The sequence below is a fragment of the Drosophila tropicalis genome, unplaced genomic scaffold (assembly GCF_018151085.1).
Source record: "Drosophila tropicalis isolate 14030-0801.00 unplaced genomic scaffold, ASM1815108v1 contig_593, whole genome shotgun sequence".
In the NCBI taxonomy this organism is placed as follows: Eukaryota; Metazoa; Arthropoda; class Insecta; order Diptera; family Drosophilidae; genus Drosophila; species Drosophila tropicalis.
Genome location: NW_027173070.1, coordinates 6,654,859 through 6,674,401, shown reverse-complemented (window position 1 = coordinate 6,674,401; position 19,543 = coordinate 6,654,859). Strand labels below are relative to the sequence as shown.

The 19,543-nt window shown below is 35.3% G+C and overlaps 2 protein-coding genes across 3 annotated transcripts in view; one reads left to right on the top strand and one right to left on the bottom strand.

Moving 5' to 3' along the window:
* mbl (muscleblind) overlaps window positions 1-19,027 on the bottom strand; it is a 199,943-nt gene extending 180,916 nt beyond the window's left edge. Inside the window, exons 1-2 of one of the 2 annotated variants that reach the window (XM_068291603.1) lie at window positions 18,501-19,027; window positions 13,622-13,687 (exon numbers count right to left, since the gene is read on the bottom strand). The gene's annotated coding sequence lies outside the window, so the exon portion shown is untranslated. The remainder of the gene's footprint in view (window positions 1-13,621; window positions 13,688-18,500) is intronic. The other variant, XM_068291593.1, reaches the window with a different exon arrangement.
* LOC137576184 (eukaryotic translation initiation factor 5A-like) lies at window positions 15,919-16,616 on the top strand. Its single transcript, XM_068289139.1, has one exon. It carries the CDS (start codon window positions 15,995-15,997, stop codon window positions 16,478-16,480), a length of 486 nt encoding a protein of 161 aa, XP_068145240.1. The 5' UTR covers window positions 15,919-15,994; the 3' UTR covers window positions 16,481-16,616.
* Window positions 19,028-19,543: the final 516 nt, after the last annotated feature.

The window sequence follows — 19,543 nt, the reverse complement described above, 5'->3', positions numbered from 1 at the left end:
GCAACAGAATTTATAATCGCATAAAGTTAGGACTCGGGTTCCATCCATCCAAAAGACGAAAATAAAAAAGTACATAGAAGTGGGAGGTAAACCTGAACCCACAAAATTTTGCGTGTCGTTGAGTGGGCGTGTCGATTGCATCACACACATTCACGCACTTACACACACACACACCTGGCTGTTGGAAAAGTGCGTGTCTCGATTTCTACATAATTAAACTACATTCCCTTCAAATCTTCCACTACCCCGCAGCTCAATTCACAACGCCACAGCCACTTCCGGCTTGCTTTGGATCAAAATACAGCTCTGTGCCTGTGTGTGTGTGTGTGAGAATGGCATGGATTGGTTTGGTTTGGGCTGGTTGGTTGGTTGGTTGACTCGGCACTGGGTTTGGAATTTGTGATATGGCTTTTGGGTGGCATGGACGGTTCACTTTCGGCTTTTCGGTCTGGACAACTTTGGCGCTTAAACTTTTAATGCACGTACACTTTGCCAAAGGAACATAAAGAGAACAGCACCGAAACCCATCGAGTCTCTCTGTGACTTTTCCAGCTACAGAAGACATTTTCTTGTTGGTCCAGGTGACAAAATGGTTGAAACTTGTACGCTTTCTTATATATAATTATATCTGAATTTAAGCACCTACAGATATCATAAAACTACAAAATTATATATAATTATAAACAATCACTTGGAGAAATTAGCCTTCAAATTCAACTACACAGAACGTATAATTATACGTTAATTTGACTAAAATAGTTATTATTTATAATGGGTAATTATAATGTAACACAATATAATAATAACAACTACTTAATCAAAATAAGAACTGGCATAAAATATGAGTACCCACAGATGCAAAAAAAGCAAACATTATAAAACATATTACTCAGCATGTCGAAAACTTTTGCCAGTATGAAACAAAGTGAAACTAAATTCCACTGATAAGACATCATTTAATGATCCAGTGCTATAACATTTTATATTACTGTAAAATTTAGATTTTAAAAATGTAATAATTAACAAGCAAAAGGCAAACGATATATGGAGCAGAATAAGAACGTTTGCATTTAATGTTTTCAGTTTATGGTAGAAATTTCAACAAAATCGAGTTGTATACGCTTTCAAGTTCAAGTGATAACTCGATAAGTAAAATATTGGCGTTAATATATCATATATCATTAAATTCGTTTCAACTTTAATAAATATTAATTATATCTATGATAATGCAAGGTGAAATAAATTATCTTGGAGTTTTTTTTTTTTCAAATTTGTGATTTTTATACCCTTGCAAAAAGGATCAATGCAAACTCCTCCTAGACTGTTAGAGCTACAGAGTTGAAATTTTGCATGTTGGCTTTTATATACTCTCGGATTTAGGCGGATCGGACCACTATATCATATAGCTCCCATACAAACGCCAAAGTCACGAACAGTGACTTTACTCAATAACTTCGTTATTATCTGAGCTATTGTCGTGAAATATTAGAGAGTTTATTACGCCTATAAACGACTGTGCCAAATTTGATCAAGATCGAGTGACGATATCATATAGCTCCCATAGGAACGATCTTTGGAAAGCAGTGACTTTGATCAATATCTCAGTTATTTCCTAGCCTTTTTTGAAAAAACGTTCTACCACATTGATGGCTAATAGGTAAGGAAAGAATTACCAAAAAAGTTGCAAGGGTATACAAACTTTGACGTGGTCGAAGTTAGCCCTCTGGTCTTAGATTTAATTGTTTTTTTGCAAGAAATTAGTTAACAAATAAATAATAGAATAACTTTCGTTTTACAAATGGGAGAACATTGCCCTAAAAAGTATGCAATAATATAATAAATATATATAAAAACAAAAAAAATGTCTTTAAGCAAATTATTATTTATAATTTATAAACTTAAGAGGTTCAACTTAAGTGTCATTGTTTTTCCTATCTGTTTTTCCTGTTTATCAAATTTTTTTTTTTTTTTTTTTTTTTTTTTTAAGCGCTGAATCCATACATACAAAAATAGTATCATAACAACACAAGTAGATGATATAAAAGGACCAAACCTCATTGGTACACCCAAGAGGACTATAAATATTATTATTGATGTTGGTTAGCTAATATTTTTGGCGAAGCCCTTTCTTTTTAGCCGTCTAAGAGGCCTGGCAGGTAGTAACCGTCTTGCGAGGATACTGCGGTGCCTATTAAGCCGGTCGCTATATCTGCTGGTGTGTCTACCGATCTGTTCCTCCACTGTGTGCAGGTTGAGGTCACGGTGCAATGTGGATCCACGCACATACCATGGACAGTTCGTTATTTGCCGCGCAGACCGATTTTGGAGCACCTGTATGCGTTTGTAGTTGTATTTAGCCGAAATTCCCCAGATCTGCACGCCATACAGCCAGATTGGAGCAATGCAGTGCACATATACTGCTCTTTTGGCCCTGAGCGACATAGAGCTTTTCCTATTAATCAGCCACCTTAATTGCTGCATTCTTTGGCCACATTTTTTGCTGTAGCTTTAAGATGTTGGCCAAATGTAAGGCGTTTATCGAGAGTGATGCCAAGATATCTAGCTTGCGAGGGCTGTTCGAGAGTTACGCCTTCTAATTGAATAGCCGGTGTGTTGTCTCTGAGCGTTTTTAGTGTGTAGCAGGGATTCATAGTCTTCTGTGCGTTGATTTTTAAGTTCCACCGCTTACACCAAGCTGAGAACGTGTTGAGATACTCCTGCATACCAGAAGCTGCCTCAGAGCGACATTTTGAGCTGTATAGAAGGGCGATATCGTCCGCATAAGTGGCAAGGAGAGCTTTGCTGGGGGAAACCATATGATTTTCGTTAGGACTCGGTATGTCTGCAGTATACACTGAGTAGAGTAGTGGGCCCAGTACGCTGCCCTGTGGGACTCCAGCTCTCATAAAGTAAGCGTTTATCAAATGTAATGTGTTTTAATTTTCACTGAGAATTAAGGCGAAATAATTATTGACTTCTTCTTACGACACTCAGATTTCAGTATCCCTCCTCCAGTGAGTTCCTAAAAGTATGCTAGGAATAGTCAAATATTTTAAACTAAAATTAACTGCTTTCCGCTCAAAAATGTATGTTGTTTCTGCTCCCTAAAGTATGCTAAGTAAACAGTTTTTACTGTTTTGTCTAATGTCTCAAATCGACGTGAATATTTCTGAATTAGACACATTTGCTGGGTGTGCACAGCACACACGCACAAGGTTCTTATATTTAAGTTTGTACAAGAGTCTCATTCTATGTCTGTGAATGTGTGTGTGCGCACTTGTTGTTGTTGTTGTTGTTGTTGTTGCTGGTGTAACTGCGTCTGCCTCGTTTGCTTGAAAATTTGTTAGACTTATTTCGAGCAGTTCTAAATTTCGCAATAACGAGACGCATTTGACGGGCATACAAATTGCATTTGACCCTCTCTTGCACTTGCCACAGACCCCGTGGCAGACATGGCTTTAACCTTCTCGCTCAACATGTGTGTGGAAGTTTGTTGTTGACCAAGTTTTTGGATGGTTAGTAACAACATAATGAAATTGCAAGTATGGTAAGGAAAAAAACAAAAAAAAAAACCAAGAACAATTTAACTTAAGCCATCTTTTGGGCGAAAACTTAAGTGGCAAAATATTTCGACAAAGTTTAAAATCCTTCGTTATAAGATGGAAACATTATTTGCTTTATTTATTTTTTTTTTTTTTTTTTTTTGCAGGGGATGGAGCAATTCTTTTGATTTAGCTGCGGAGCCATTAACACGGATTGATTGCCCCAAAGGACAAGGACAAAACTCACCCAAAAAAAAGGAGGAAAGCACACACATACTCACAGAAAAAACGAGCGAAAGCGAACAAAATCGACAGCAAGTGGCTTAAAGGACCAAGCGCCAAGTGTTGCTCTGGGGCAAGGACAAGTCAGCAGCAAAATGTGGCAAGGGTCTAGAGAGATGTGGCATATTGGATTATCTGCGTGAACAACAAAAAAAACAAAAAAAAAGGAAGGCAAACTCAGTAAAAAGTTGGCGCCTTTGGCTTTTGGTTAATTGAATTGACTTTGATTTTCATATTGCGGATCATTAACGAAATCGATACCCAAAAATTTGGAGCTTAAGTTAGCTAAATCGATTATTATTTACATATAAGCCATATCGATTAAATAGTCAACTCTCTTTTTCCATTTTTAGTTTACTCTTCTTCCTTGGCAAATAAGTGACGTTTTTGTTATGCATTTCCTTCCTGTGACTTGAGGCGCATTTGCAACCAACTGAAGACGTTGATGCAAGTGGCAGGCAAAATTGTGCCCGTAAATTGAAAACTTTGTCGTCATTTGGCTTAAATCTTTACTTCAAGCTTGCTGTATTCCTCATTCCCTTTTCTGTTCTCCATCTTCGTGTCTGTGGTTGTAAATGTTTTGCCTTTGGTGCGTGCCATGTCAACATAATTCAGAGAGTAGTTGATTGAATCCAGTTGCCGGTGCATAAGATGGGTTTTAACGCTTTTTGTCTCGGTAAAAGTTTTGTGGAGGGGGCGAGAAGTGGGCCAAAGCTAGTTTTAAAATCAAATGCCTCATTTGTAGGGCTTACTCGGCCGTAACCGCAAAGATTAATTCGTTATTGCTACCAGTGAGTGGATGGCAGGCAGGCAGTCAGCTCTGATGGTGGTGTCAAGGTATGAGATGTCTGCATATACCCTGTGCAGTCCTTTCGCCAAGCGTTCGGAATTTTTAGCGCAGCACTAAAGGTGCAAAGGAATTTAATTAAATGTTCTATGTGGTCGGTAGTGGGGCACGAAGGGAGGGTAAACTTTTACATCAACCAACCACCCACTCAAGCCACCTGATGCCAAACGGTTCCTAGAGCTAACTTGCTGCTGAGCTGCTTCTGTTTGTGGATTGTTAGGCAGCTTTTTTGGATACAGCACAATATGCTTTACCTTGGTCTAGGCCTTCCACAGAACTACGGCTCAATAGACTTAACAAATTTGCATAGCCACCGCTTGCCTGTGTATGTGTGTGTTTGTGTGTTTGTTTGTGTGTGTGTGTGTGTGTGGCTTGAACAAAAATAACCTTAGCGGCAAGCAAATGAAACGTATCCGGAAACCTTCGGTGACGCATTTCTGGCAAAAGAAGGTCCTAGTCAGTCTGCCTACTGACTGGCACAGTGGTACCAAATCTACTTATACCTATTATTTTCCTAAGCAAATATAATAATTCCTATACCTTCTTTGATTCATTATCGATTAGCTTTTTCTTGAATTGCATAGAGCATTTTCCTTGCAAGGGACGCCCAGTTGATTCCGTTTATAAATAAAAAGGCAAAAATATTGATCTCAGGTATAAATGAAATGAAAACCCATATGATCAGACTTGTGATTAGGCCAATAGCGGATTTCCTTAAATTAGTTAATAATGACAACATTTTCGTTGGGTATGTTTCTTTTGATTTGATTTGACTTTTGTTTAATTAAGATTCAGCATCTGCTTGGGTAAAGTAATGAATATAAGTAATACTTTACGTTTGGTTTATATGTGTAATTCCTGATTTTTAAAATTACAACTTGATTTGATAGTTTTGAAATCAATATTTACGTGTAAATCATTCATCAAGCAAATGACGGCTTTTAGAAACCACAGCAACTGCTTGCTTTTTATCTATAGGCCCATCAATTGGCCATCAGTCACTGGCATTGGCATTGGCATCTTCTAACCCAACTCTCTCAACAAAGAAACGGACAAAAAAAAGGGGGCTTTAAAGAGTTCATAATCCAGAATGTACACAAAACCAGACAACGGGTGGGAGAGATAGAGAGAGAGAGAGAAAGGCAAAGGCTGGCCAAAGAATGGGCCAGCTGATCAATGGGCTGTAATATGACAGACAAAACGTACACATAGAGCAAAGGAGTAGGAGGAGGAGCAGCATAGAGAGAAACCAAAAGGCATAGCGAAACGGAACTGAACAGACAATCAGACAGACCTCTAACATGGACAGCTGGCATGAAAAATTATTTACTGCAAGAAAAATCGCATGCAACATTTTTGAAAACACACACTCGAGACCCAAAGGGCAGAGCAATTTTGATGGGGAAATTCTTTTTTTTTTTTTTTTTTTTTTGGGCCAACTTGACCAGTTGCATGATGAAATTGCCAATGTCGATGATGGCTGCTGCTGGAAGTCTGCAAGCTAAAAGTTGAAAACTGAAAGTCTAGCCCATGACGTTGTGTGGATGACTATGGCAGCGACACCGACACCGACACAATAATGCCGCCATTAATCTTCTGGCAGGACTGATTTGTTTGACTTTCGGCTCACGGCGACAGGCAACAGACAACAGACAACGGGACAGCGACAACGTCAACGATGGCGCACTGCAAAACTGTGAGTTGTTTGGGATTGGGATCTGGCTATCTCCTAGCTATTGGTGGCTGGAAGATGGGTTAAGACATCCCATAGCTTAAAGCAATAACTTGCCAACGCATATTACAAAATAATTTGTGTAAATCATAGCTCAATGCTGATGATATTATGTAACTCCACAACTCTCCCTAAAATGCAAAAAAAAAAAAGAAAAAAAAAAAGCGAGAAAAAGCTGTATAAAGACGGCAAAAATCTATTAAATATCCATGTGTCGGACACCAATCAATGTCCAGTCTGCGTTTCAGTTGTCTACTTGCTATCTCATAGCCTGTTTGACACTTGTCGCCATGGTAGTTAGAGCAACATTCATAATTTTTGGTCTTGTTAATGAAAGAAAAGCGCCTTCGTGTTGAGAGTTACTAAGAAAAACAAAATATCCACCAAACACTCCTTAACAAAATTGTTTCACATAAGCTCTGGTAAATCACTCGAAATAACGATCAATAGTGTAAGTGTTAATACTTTAATGATATGGCTTTAAATAATTAGAATTTTCTATGTAAAAAATATGCAAGCAAGAAATGGTGAAGAATCATCAGGGATCTTTCTTCAACTTAATAGTTAAGTATTTTGTGTTTGGCTGTTTATTTTCATAATTGTTTTATCATCTCTTAATTTTTATTATCTTAAAAATTTTTAAATTTTTTTTTCAAAGGATTAGCTAGGATTAACAGATAAATAATAAATCATTACTACATTTCATCCTAATGATACTTTTTTTTTGTTGTGAGCTTTCTCTTCATTGTAAGCTTAATTTACGTACATTTATTCCCCAATAGGGTTTGTCATGTTTATCATAGTTAGTGTCAATTTGTTGAATTATTGTGCATGTAGTGCAGTGTAATTGACAGGTGAAATATGTTATAACAAATGATTGCCTTATGTTCAACACACAAATACATATTATGTCACTTGGTGCACCTCCTCCTTCTGTGGCCATACAAATGTACGAATGTATGTACAATCACTTAAAACTTACAATCACCAAATTAGAGTTGTTCAACTTTTCTTTTTCCATCTCTCTGTCTGTCTGTCTCTCTCTCTCTCTCTCTATTTATTTTTCAAAATTGCTCAAATCAGCGAAAGCCGTCAAAAAAATTACTTTAAGCGTAAATTGCTTAGCTTGATACAATCGAATGACAAAGTTATTCGATCTTTGTTAGTTCTGTTCTCTGATATACATTTTAACAAAATTATCTGCAATCTTCGAATAACAATAGTTATGGATGAAATTTTTATTTTGCCTAAGAAACGTTTTTCCTGGTTATTGTGCAAGCTTATTAGAAAAACGCCCACCTTACCAAAATTACTCGTTAACAATGGAAAACAAATGGATAGTTGCCAATTTTCAAAGGCAATTTTACAGTTTACCTATTGCACAATGGGGTATTCCGTTTTTTTTATTTACTTTGTCAATCATCGTAAAAAACTTAAAAATTTGCCCTTGCAAAGTCTTCAAAGGGTATGAAATCTTCGTTAGTCTCACTCTACACTGTTTTGATAGATGGACAGCTGCCAATTTTTGTGTGGCATGAATTGCTCATGTACATACAAATCTACCAGGAAGCAAGATTTTCCAAGTCTTTTAATGAAATACCAAATCATACAAAATTTGACAGAAAATTACCCGCCCACTTTTTGCAAAAACACAAAAATTGAGATAGTAAGATAAATTAGTCAAAATAGCAAAGAGACCTGAGGTTAGACAAATGACCAACTAACGCTGACTCGAAGTGAGTGGGTTGCTTTTTTGTGTTTGTTTCATTTTTTTTCTTCTTCTTCTTCTACGGTGATAATTATGGCCAATTATATTTAATGATGATTTGCATGGCAAACACAACCGTAAAAAAAAACCAAAAAGCAAAACCAGTCAGCGGTCAAAAATAGTTAGTCAACTTAAAGATATCCTTTAACAATGAAACTTACTTTATATAACTTATTTAATCGAACATTTTTGAATGTAATTTTAAAAATTTGTAATAGCATTTGGTGTAATGCTGGAAAGCTATTCGAATGTTTGATTAACTAATGTTAAATTCATAAATAATTATCTCGCACTCAAATCGTAATACTCTATTATAACTACCATTAGATTGCAATCGATAACACTAAAATGGTAAATAAATTTAATTGTTTGGATTATTAAATGACATTTACAATTACAAAGTTGATTAACTTTAATAAAGTTTTATTTAATGATTAAACTCATCTGAAGTTCAGATATTATTAAAAAACGAAGCAAAACTGATGTTGATTCAATTCAAGTACATTTTTTTCTGTAACAAAAACCCTACGAAATTAATAAAACTGGACAAACAAGTTCAATCATTGATTTACTTCTGTTTTCTACTTTAGCTTGCCACTGAAATGGCCAACTTTCGCATTAGTTACAGGGTATGTACAAAACTGGAAAAGTTGTTTCTGCTGCTGCATCAGTTTGAGGTCGTCGTGTGTGTGCGTTTTGCTTCTTTTTTATGGACATGCCATCAATTGTGTGGAAAGGGAAAAGTTCACTTACACTTTTCATGGCATTTTAATATCAATTTTCGTTGGAAAATGTTTATACGGCTGCACCTTGAGTCGCAAACAACTTAATGGACATGGCGCAAAGACAGAATACATAAAACAAATCGTTCACAAGTCATTTACAGTGCATGGACAGCATATCGATTGTCAAATGTTTACTGGCCAATTAACAATGTGGTCAGTCATAAATTAGCCAAGTTTAAGCAATGAAAAGAATTAGTTACCGTAGGATATCGAAAAGGTGACAAATTTGATTTGATTCACAAAATTAGACTCTAGGTTTTGACATATCTAATTGCTTTCACACTATCGTTTAATGTTTTTAGGACTATTTAATATTGAGTAACTTTATATGTTTTTTAAGACAAAGGGATGTTCATGAGACAAATGTCATTAGGGTCGCCCCTTGAGTCTCGTTACAATCGACATCTAGTTAACATGTAGTTAGTTAATACTCGTAAATAAATTTGCGTAGGTTTCTTGCCATTATTAACTAACTATAATTTAATGAGATGGTAAAAATTTCATAAGAGGGCAAAATGAACTTAAATTGTATTCTATCCAAAAACGGACTTGTCCTTTCTTAATATGCTTTTACAGAGCAAGTGGTTTAAATCTCATTTGCAATCCTTCCTTCCCCTAACCCTAATTTTGGGTAACTCTAATTCTACTTCTCAGTGGTTGTCGCTTTTGGTTTTTGTGGAATCTTTAAACAAGTTAAGAGCCGCAATCAACTGCAAACATTTTACACATCGAAATCGAAATTGAAACGACAGAAATCATGCTGCACAATAACCAAACACAACACTCCATGAAATGCCATCAAAAGGGTTGAACTCGAGAAAGGAGAGCCCCAAAAAGAGATGGGTGGTGGGTTGGGTGGTAGCTGGAGGCAGAGTGTTCTCGCGTGTGTGTGTGTTTGGTATCTGTGTGGAAGGGCAACCGTTTGTTGCATGATGGCGATGCCAAGAATTGACATGATAAGCGCGATGCACATACACACACACACACACACACACACGCATATACATACACAAATAATACGCTTAATTGACTTTCATGTGTGCACGAGTGAATGCCGCTACACTTTTCCCAAAAGTTAAGGGCAAGGGAAGGCAGAAAAGTGTGGTAGTTTGAATATAGAGAGGGACACGTGGATATGGCCAAAACAGGCTAGCGTTGCTGCTGCAGCTGTTACCAACTACATACTAGTTCATTTCTCAAACGAAAATTGGTCAACAAACTTAAATAATTTAAATTGCACTCACCATAAACAAAAAAAAAAAAAAACAGAGGATCTTTGCTAGCTTATTCTGTTAATCTTTCTTACCTATAGCCGCAGAAGTGGAAAACGTTTTATCTAAAAAGTCTAATGAACGAAGTTATCGCTCCTATGGGAGCTATAGTCACCCGATATTGATTAAATTTAGAACAGTCATTAATATATATGTTAAACTAAGAAATTTTTAATTTGAAAGCAATAGCATCAAAAGTAACGACTTAATTCATAAAAGTCACTGTTTTCAACCGATCTTTCCAATGATATAGTCATCCAATCTTGATCAAATTCGGCAACGTCGTTTACAGGTATCATAAACTAACCAATATTAAATTTTACAGCAATAGCTCAGAAAATAACAAAGTTATTGAGAAAAGTCACTGTTCGTGACTTTGGCTTTTGTATGGGAGCTATATGATATAGTAGTCCGATCCGGCTAAATCCGAGATATACAAATTTCAACTCTGTAGCTCTAACAATCTTGAAGGAGTTTGCGTTGATCCAGACGGACGGACGGACGGACATGGCTATATGAACTCGTCTCGTCGTGCTGATCAAGAATATATATACTTTATATGGTCGGAAATGCTTCTTTCTATGCGTTGCGCACTTCTGACCAAAATTAATATATACTCTTTTTGCAAGAGTATAAAAATATAAAGTCGTCCCGCCGACTTCGGTATACCATGCACCAGGTGAGACAAATATTTTGAATTGGTTTGTCATGTAATGTTTGTTATTTTGCATGTCTCATTATAGCAACAAATTTGGTAGGTTGCCGAATTTGATTTCGTTAGTCAAAATTTGTGGAGGGCAATCGATTTGTTCTAAACAAGTCTAAGTATAAAATTTGGTGACTTTAGCTTTGTTAGTTTTCCATAAAATCAGTTTTATTTCATTTGCGGGGGCGGAAGGGGGCGTTGTAATGTTTTTTAAACAAAAAAAAGTCGATATAGCCCTGTTCGTCTGCCATCTGAAAAGCTATCGGGATGAAATTTTTTCGGGGCTTTTTATTACCCACGTGAGATCAAATTTGCAAATCGCTGGTATCGGATTATTATATCATATAGTTAAATAAGAAAAGTTTACCCACTTTGAAAGTTGAAACATTACTATGGAATTCAATAGATAGTATTTGATACAAACAACAACAAATTACATTCAATGTGTAATAATTTGAAGGTTTTGTATGGATGAATTGAGTTGCAGGAAAAGAATTTTTAACATGTTAAAATATTATTGCCAAGGACTGCAAGGGTATATAAACTTCGACATTGCCGAAGTTAGCTTCTTTGATATTTAATACCTCAAATGACTTTCAAGTGCATTATTATGCTCTTCTGTCTATGTATGTGTGTGACTTCTGTGACATGCTCTTTACACGTAACTTTCATCTCCCGGCCTAGTCAATGTCAGGGTTCTACAAAAAACTTCAAGTGAAACTCATTACCCAGTTGGTATTTGGCACATCAAAAATATATGCCTTTTCAGGAATCAGGCAAAATAGAGATTTTACTAACTAACATTACTGTTTTTACCAATAGTTTTGGTCCATTATATTGAGATTATGTACCAAAAAATGTGGATATAGCTCCATTGTAATCACCAATATTTGGATTGAATTTATTATATGCCATTAAGTAAATTATTTATTAACTATTGCTACTCTTGAACTATGAAAAAAAGTGAATTGGATTTAAATTATCAAATGAGATCTTTTTCAAATACATCTAATTAAAATTTAATAGGCTCAACTGTTTCATTTTCCTTCTTGATGATCTAAAAAAGCTTCAACAAACATAACAATAATATAGACAAATATTATCTGAATTTGTCTCATTCTGAATCTGACTAACTTCTACTTCAAACAATCTCTTTGCTAATGCTGGTTTATTTTCGAATTCGAGAGATCCCTTACTTTTGTCTATCATTTCTTATGCATTTCACAGTGGGAATAATCTGTCCCCTAGATCCATTTGGCATTTATCCAACGCAAGTCCGAATTATGTTGTTTGGCAATTTGGAGTATCAATGACTTTTGGATACGCTAAGCGATAAAGATAATTGATTTATGTTTTAAGTTAGCAGAATGTAAATTTATGCCATGACCGATTTCTTATACCAAGAATGATAAATTCAATATTTGAAAATAAAGAAAGTGTATTGGCAGGGTTGGCATTTTGCTCTCACTGCCTGTCGATGGTTGTGACTTAATGTTTATGCCCCAGGAGCAACAAAGGACACAGAGACACACACACACACACACGTGGTGAATACAGCTGCCGCATAATGAGCGCAAAAACATCCTGTGCTGATTGTCTGCACACACACACACACTCACAGACTCAAACGTATGTATAGGCGTGTGTGTGTGTGTGTGTGTGTGTGTGTGGAAAGGACTCGACTTTGTCGCTCTGCTTCATATTTTTGCAACGTTTGCCAAGATTTGTGCGCTTTTAGCCAAGGCGACGTCGATGTTGGTTCCAACTTTCTTTCAGCTTTATATATGTATGTATTTTTATTTTCGTTTTTCTTTTTTGTGACTTTTTAACGGGCATGAGAGACATGAATGCGAATGGGTCTCTGCTTGAACGAGAGAGAGAATGAGAGTGAGTGCAGTCGGCATGTCGCCAGTTTTGTTGACGCCGACCCCCAGCCAAATGCTCCTCACACACTCTCCATTAACTCCTGCCTCATCAGCCCAAGTCAAGAGTTGCCCCGCTGCGTTTTTGCGACATGTGTCGCATTCTTCGCATCCTGCCAAAGTTAAATGGATCTCGTAATTGTTGTCATGGCCTAGCCGCTGCCGTCAAACGTTAGCCTGACTGCTCCATGCTTCTTGTTCGTTATCCTAGTCTTAATTGTTTTTTTTTTGTTTCTTTCACCGTTTCAAAAGGGAAAAAAATTGTTAAATTTGTTTTATATATAGAAAAGACTGACATCTTGTGGTTTAAAGCAGCCATTGAAAACGTGTCATGCCACATTGAAATGCACTTTAAATCGTTTGGCTTTGTGTCTCAGCATTAAAACTCAAATTATAGTACACTAAACTCCATGCAAATATCCTCCACCTTCCTCTTTCCTTCTGTGCAGTTGCATAGCATTTTCATCTGAATTATCCTTGCCTTTTTTCCGTTCTCGTTTACGATGCGCAAATAGTCACTGGGAGAGGGGTGCGGAACTGGTAATGAAACGTCTATAAAACTCAACGAATGCACACAAATCGCAAATCATTTATCATAAAAAAAGTGCATAGTAAAATGGAATTTTTTGTATTTTTTTGCTTTTTTCTCTTTTTTTTCTGAAGTTTTTTTCACTCGCTGGTTGGTTGGTTTGAATGAATGCTTCAGTGAGTATATCCCACAATTTCAGCCCATTGCTAATCAGTGGCTTTTGTTGTAGCAACTTACCTGAGAGTAGTTTAAGGACACCTGCCGTCAATAATGATAAGTTTTGAGTTAGATAGAGGGACAGATCTGCAAGTAGACCAATCCGAGTGAATATCATTAAAATTGTATCAAGTTTTTTTTCTTGTTTGGTTTTTTCTATTCGATTTGATTTTGTTAGTAAAGTAAATTGCTGTCGGGCGGCTGCCGAATTAATTAAAAAGTCAAAATGCATAACACAACATTGGCAAGTGTTTATTAATTATTTCCCTATTAGATGTTGATATTTTTACCGTTGCATTTGCCACTGTTGCTGTTCGTTGCAGTTGCTGCTGTTGCAGTAAACCCGTTGACAGATTGGCCAAAATAAAATGTGCAGGGGACATGCGAAATAATCATCGTGTGGTTAACACACACACACACACACACAGAAACTCACACAGACAAACACACACCAGAGTATTTGGAATAGTATTCACGCTTACTCTGTATCCGTCTGATTGTAAATGAAATTTGAAAATATGTGAGTTGTTATTCAACAAAATACTTAAAAATTTCGATCGTAAACTACACAGTTCAAAATTTAAGACTTTTTTAACATTGAACATTGAAAACGTGTTCCCTATTTTTTTCATACTGCAAAACTTTGTCCCTTAAAGTATGCAATATGTTGGACAAGTTTCATAGTTTTTAAAATATTTATAACTTATCGTAAGTCTTCTGTTTTCATTGTCGATTCTAAATCGAAATAGATTGGTATATTTATCTAGAAACTCAAAGTAATTAAGATGTTTAACATTTAGTCAATTAAATTATGTTTTACTTTTTCACACAGTCATTTTTGTAGCCTGGTTATATTCATTTTGGTCCGATGTATCAAGCATATATATTGTAGATCAATCACGACGATACGAGTTTAAAAAGCTTTGTCCGTCGGTCCGTACGTTTGTATCAACGCGAACTTCTAGACCGTAAGAGCTACTGAGTTAAAATGTAGGCTTGTATATACTGCACAGGTTGTGTATCTCAGATTCCGTCGGATCGGACCACTATATCATAAAACTCTCGCACAAACAGCAAAGTGACAGACAGTGACTTTTCTAAATAACTTTCTTATTTTCTTGATATTGGTGAGTTTGAGTTTGACTGTGCCACATTCGATCAAGATCGCGAGACTATACCATATAGCTTCCATAAGGACAATCGGTGTTGTTGACTTTGTTACTTGTTTAATTAGTTAGACACTGTTTACGTGCAGCCCCACCCAATAGTGATTAGTAAGAAAAATATAGATTTACTTTTACCCCAAAGAGTTAATTATAATTCGAGTTTTAGTTTACAACTGTTATAACAAAAACAAGCAAATAACAATCTTTTCTTTGTTTAATTTTATTGTTAAGCCTTTTGCACATACAAATCTCTGCATCCTTTAGTATTAAATTACTTGCACCATAAACCAATTTCGTTCACCTTTCTAATTTATAAATTATTGAAACTTTGTGGCACAATGAATAAACAAATCGCTTGAAATTCAACACTCTCATGTCCGGAAATTATCGCTAAACTCTTACGGCCTTAGGCCGTATGAGAAAGTAAAATGCAAATCAAGGCATAGCTGTATACTCTATTTTCGTCGTATTTAAATTCATAGGCCAAAAGGATAAAAGTTAAAATTTTTTTTTTATGAAATTAAAGATGCTTCCTGGTTAAAAAAAAAAAAAAAAAAACTGGTTTGCTGATTGATTACATGACGACAGTAGCAACTTTAATTGATGCGTCTTAATTTTACAACTTGGTTCAACTGTTTTTTATAGCTGCAAGTTTTCTAATCTAATTGAATATATCCGTTTTAACTAGAGTATCGACTTTTGGTATTGATTTTTATATGTTGCAGACATGGACATATGTAAAGTAGGAGGCAACAACTGACCAGGTTTTTTTTTTTTTTTTTTAATATTTAGTTTAGTTTTTCTTCGAGTTTTCATGGTGCCTCCTCTTAATTGCCATTGCTGGTCGTTGCTCTGACAGCCACGTTTAATTTACGATTAAAAACGCTTTGGCGATTTATATAAGATGCTAAACTGGACACTTGAGATGAATGTTGCAAAGTGTAAACTTGAATGATTTACCGATTGGGATGGACCAAATAAAAAATAAAAAAAAAAAAAAAAAAAGAAAAAAGGATTAAGATAAAATGATGCTTGAAAGAAAATGTTGAGCTAAAGGAAAACTACTAGAGACATTAATTTATTAAAATGTGCTACATCAATTTTTAAAGCATTAGATACTCTATTGGCCTTTACAAGGCAAACAAACGTTTCCCATCTTCGCCTGGAACGGTCTGCTTCATCGCATATATTTTTTGTATAATTGTACATCTGGTTTAAAAGCGAGACAATGTCTGATTTCGAAGATCATAGTGATATCGGACCTTCTGATTCCGGAGCATCGTTGACATATCCGATGCAATGCTCAGCATTACGCAAAAACGGATTTGTTATGTTAAAGGGCAGGCCATGCAAAATTGTCGAGATGTCCACCTCAAAAACTGGAAAACACGGTTATGCTAAAGTTCACATGGTTGGAATCGACATTTTTTCAAACAAGAAGTACGAAGATATATGCCCATCTACTCATAACATGGATGTCCCTAATGTTAAGCGCGAGGATTATCAGTTGACTGATATCAGCGACGATAGCTATGTTACATTAATGTCAGACGCTGGTGATATTCGTGAAGATTTGAAGGTTCCCGAAGGTGATTTGGGCAATCAGTTGCGTTCCGATTTTGATAATGGCAAGGATTTGCTGTGCACTGTTCTTAAGTCTTGCGGCGAGGAATGTATTATCGCAATTAAGACTAATACTGCTCTGGACAAATAAAGAAAAGGTGTCGTTGTAAAACTATGTTGCATTTACATCTGAAGTAAATTTAATCAAAGATGCTGTTATAAGCTAGTTGACACAACTTTTAAATTTGGTTCAAATTATTGTACAAATAAAACTGAAATTTGAAGCATCTATGTTTGAAATACTAAAATTATTAGAAGCTTATTTAGACTAATGAAACTATTAAGTATATATAACTTTCAATTCGATTTACATTTAATGTTCAATACATGAAAGTGAAATAAAATTTAACTGTGAACCGATTTTCGAATTAGCCAAATTAAAATAACATCATCTTAAAACGAAAAGATGGCAGAAATGAAAACGATAAGAAATAAGTGAAGCCAAAAAATATAAATCATTTTCTTTTCCATGAGAGATGAGGTGTATAATAAATGAAGATTTGAAGATTTGAAGATTTGTGGTGATGCACATACTGTGTTTGATTATTTAAGCCAATCACAATTCTATTGGTCATATATGGCCACAAAACAACGGCAATTTAAAATATGGCTAAGGCAATTTCTCATCATCAATTTGTGCAACATTTATGTTAACCAATTGTAAAAAAAAAAAAAAAAAAACAAAAAATAAAACTTATTGAACATAAGAATGAGAGAGAAATTTCTTCTTTTTGGACCAATGTCTCCGGAAACAGTTGGCACAGCTGGAAGCTTGGTTAAACTAGGGGGAAACCGAAACTGATGCAACGCAAGCAACAAATTCAAGTGGCAACATGTTTCGACAACAACAACAACGACATCACAAGGATGAGGCGGAGGAATAGAAACGGTAGGGGAAGCGGTGTTTTGTTAGTAGCCAAAGGCAATGCGTCAGTTGTTGAACAGCAACAACTACAACAGCAAAAACATGTACAAGAACAAGAAATAGAACTCTGAAATGGAGGAGCAGCTATTGAAATCTGCTTTTGCTGATTGACGTCGAATGTTGTGGTTTCGGTTGCGATATTTGGTACCAAAATACAAGCAACAAACGACGACAATGACGACGATGACCCAGGATGCCCAAGCGGCAGCAACATCAGTAACGGATGATGAAGAGAAGATGATGATTATGACAACGACAGGGACAATGCGGGTGTCGAAACCAGAAGACCCAATGCCGGTGCCTGGCAAGTTAGTTTTCGATTTCGTCCTTTTTGGTTAACTTAACTGCTGGTAGCTTCCATTCGACTAACAAAACTACATACATACATACATACATATGCAACCCCAAACAAATTCAACAAAAACAAAAATCACTAATAAAGAGCAACCAACAATACACAAAAACGAAAAGAAAATAAAATTAAAAGTTTTAGATTTTAAAAAGTAAATTGATAAAATCTATTTATTTTTATTGCAAGTTTGTAACTTTTTCTTAGTTTAGAATCCTTTCAAAATAAATAATGTCACATATTCTTTTTGAATCAGGCAGAAAAAGCTTAAATCTAAAAATTTGTAAAATATTTTAATATTCATATTCTCCACTTGTTTTTTTTTAAGCTTTTGAAGCTATTAAAAATTAATTTATGATTTTAAATTTTTTGTGTGTTGAATTTTTGTAAAAAATTGTAAAATTAAGTTTTTAAAGTTATTTATAATGTTTTAAAGCAACTTTTTTAATGGCTTTTTGACAAGACTTGATGCATTTATTTTTAGTAATTTAGTTTTAACGTTGATAAAATATGTTCTTTTTTGTTTTGTGATTTATTTGATTTACATATTTTGAACGTAACTGCCAGTTCCCGAAAGTATGCTATACATTTACTTCTTTTGAAATTTTATCAAAGTAAAGACAATTTTTTCGTAAGTTAAGTAAGGACCGCGGAATTGTTTTCTTTCTTAAAGTGTGTTCTTATTTATAATTAAAGTAAATTAAATGATGACAAATTTAACATCAAATAGAAGTAAGTGATAAAAAAAGTAACAAAATTAAAAATCATAGATTACATATGTATGTATGTTTGTTCACATCTATGGCGACACTTTTTTTAATTAATGATAATTTATACCTTTTGTGATCAAATACGTTACAAATATTGTGTTTGAAACAAACTTTTAGTTGCACATTTTTATATATTTTTCTTTATTTAAAGATTTTGACCTTTTTCTTTGGGTGGCGGGGTATTTTTAGGGGCTTATTTACTTATGTTTTTTTTTTATTTATTATTTTGCAAAAGATCGCGAGCCAAGTTAAAAACACGCGCGACCAAGCGAAAAAATGATAGAACTCGCAAAGCGCAATGACGAGTTAAATAAGCTGCAAAAGAGCGATTTACTTTTTGGGGGAAAGGGAAATTTGATTTTTAAGGTATTTTTATTTGTTTTTTTTTTTTTTTTAGTTTAGTTTTAGTTTGGTTTAACGACCACCGAGAACCGCGCGAAGACGTAGTCGCCTAGAGACTAAAGGCAACTATTATTTGGATTCCGATATTGTTGGACAAGAACCGTTTTGTTTTGATGGTGACGACGACGACGACGATGAGCAGAGGGCGGTACACTGAGGCACAGCAGAAGCGGCGCTTGCAGGCGCAATTGAAAATGCGCTTCTTATGCGGAATGCCGAGAACAAAGTGAAGTCATAAAGGCAGCCAGTTGCATGTTGTATTAAGTATAGAGTAGTTTCCTTGGTTGCACTCGACTCGACCGAAAGTTACCACGAGTCAATCCCGATGATCCCGATGTTGCATCACACTGCACTCAACCAGAGCAGATTCTAACTCAAAATTCAAGTTCGTTTTTGCACTTCGTTCGTGCAAGTAATGAGCACAGAGTAAGCATATGGAAGAACAAAAAAAAAAAAAAAAGATGCCAGCGTCCCTGACTATGTAGGCCTGTAACATAGGAAAATTCTGTTAACAGGAAATGCAACAACTGTTAAGGCTTTCAACCTTTTTGCTCTCAAGAGAAAATAAAAAAAGAGACAGAAAATTAACGACTAACGGCTAAAAGAGATAAGTAATATAACTTTGAGTCCTTTAAATAAAATTAAAAAAGACTTTTGCAAATAATTAATTAATTAATTCAAAATACTTATTTAAAAACTAATCTACAT

What these genes read in the sequence shown, in the direction of transcription:
- LOC137576184 (XM_068289139.1), top strand. Translation starts at nt 15,995, where the DNA reads ATGTCTGATTTCGAAGATCATAGTGATATCGGACCTTCTGATTCCGGA.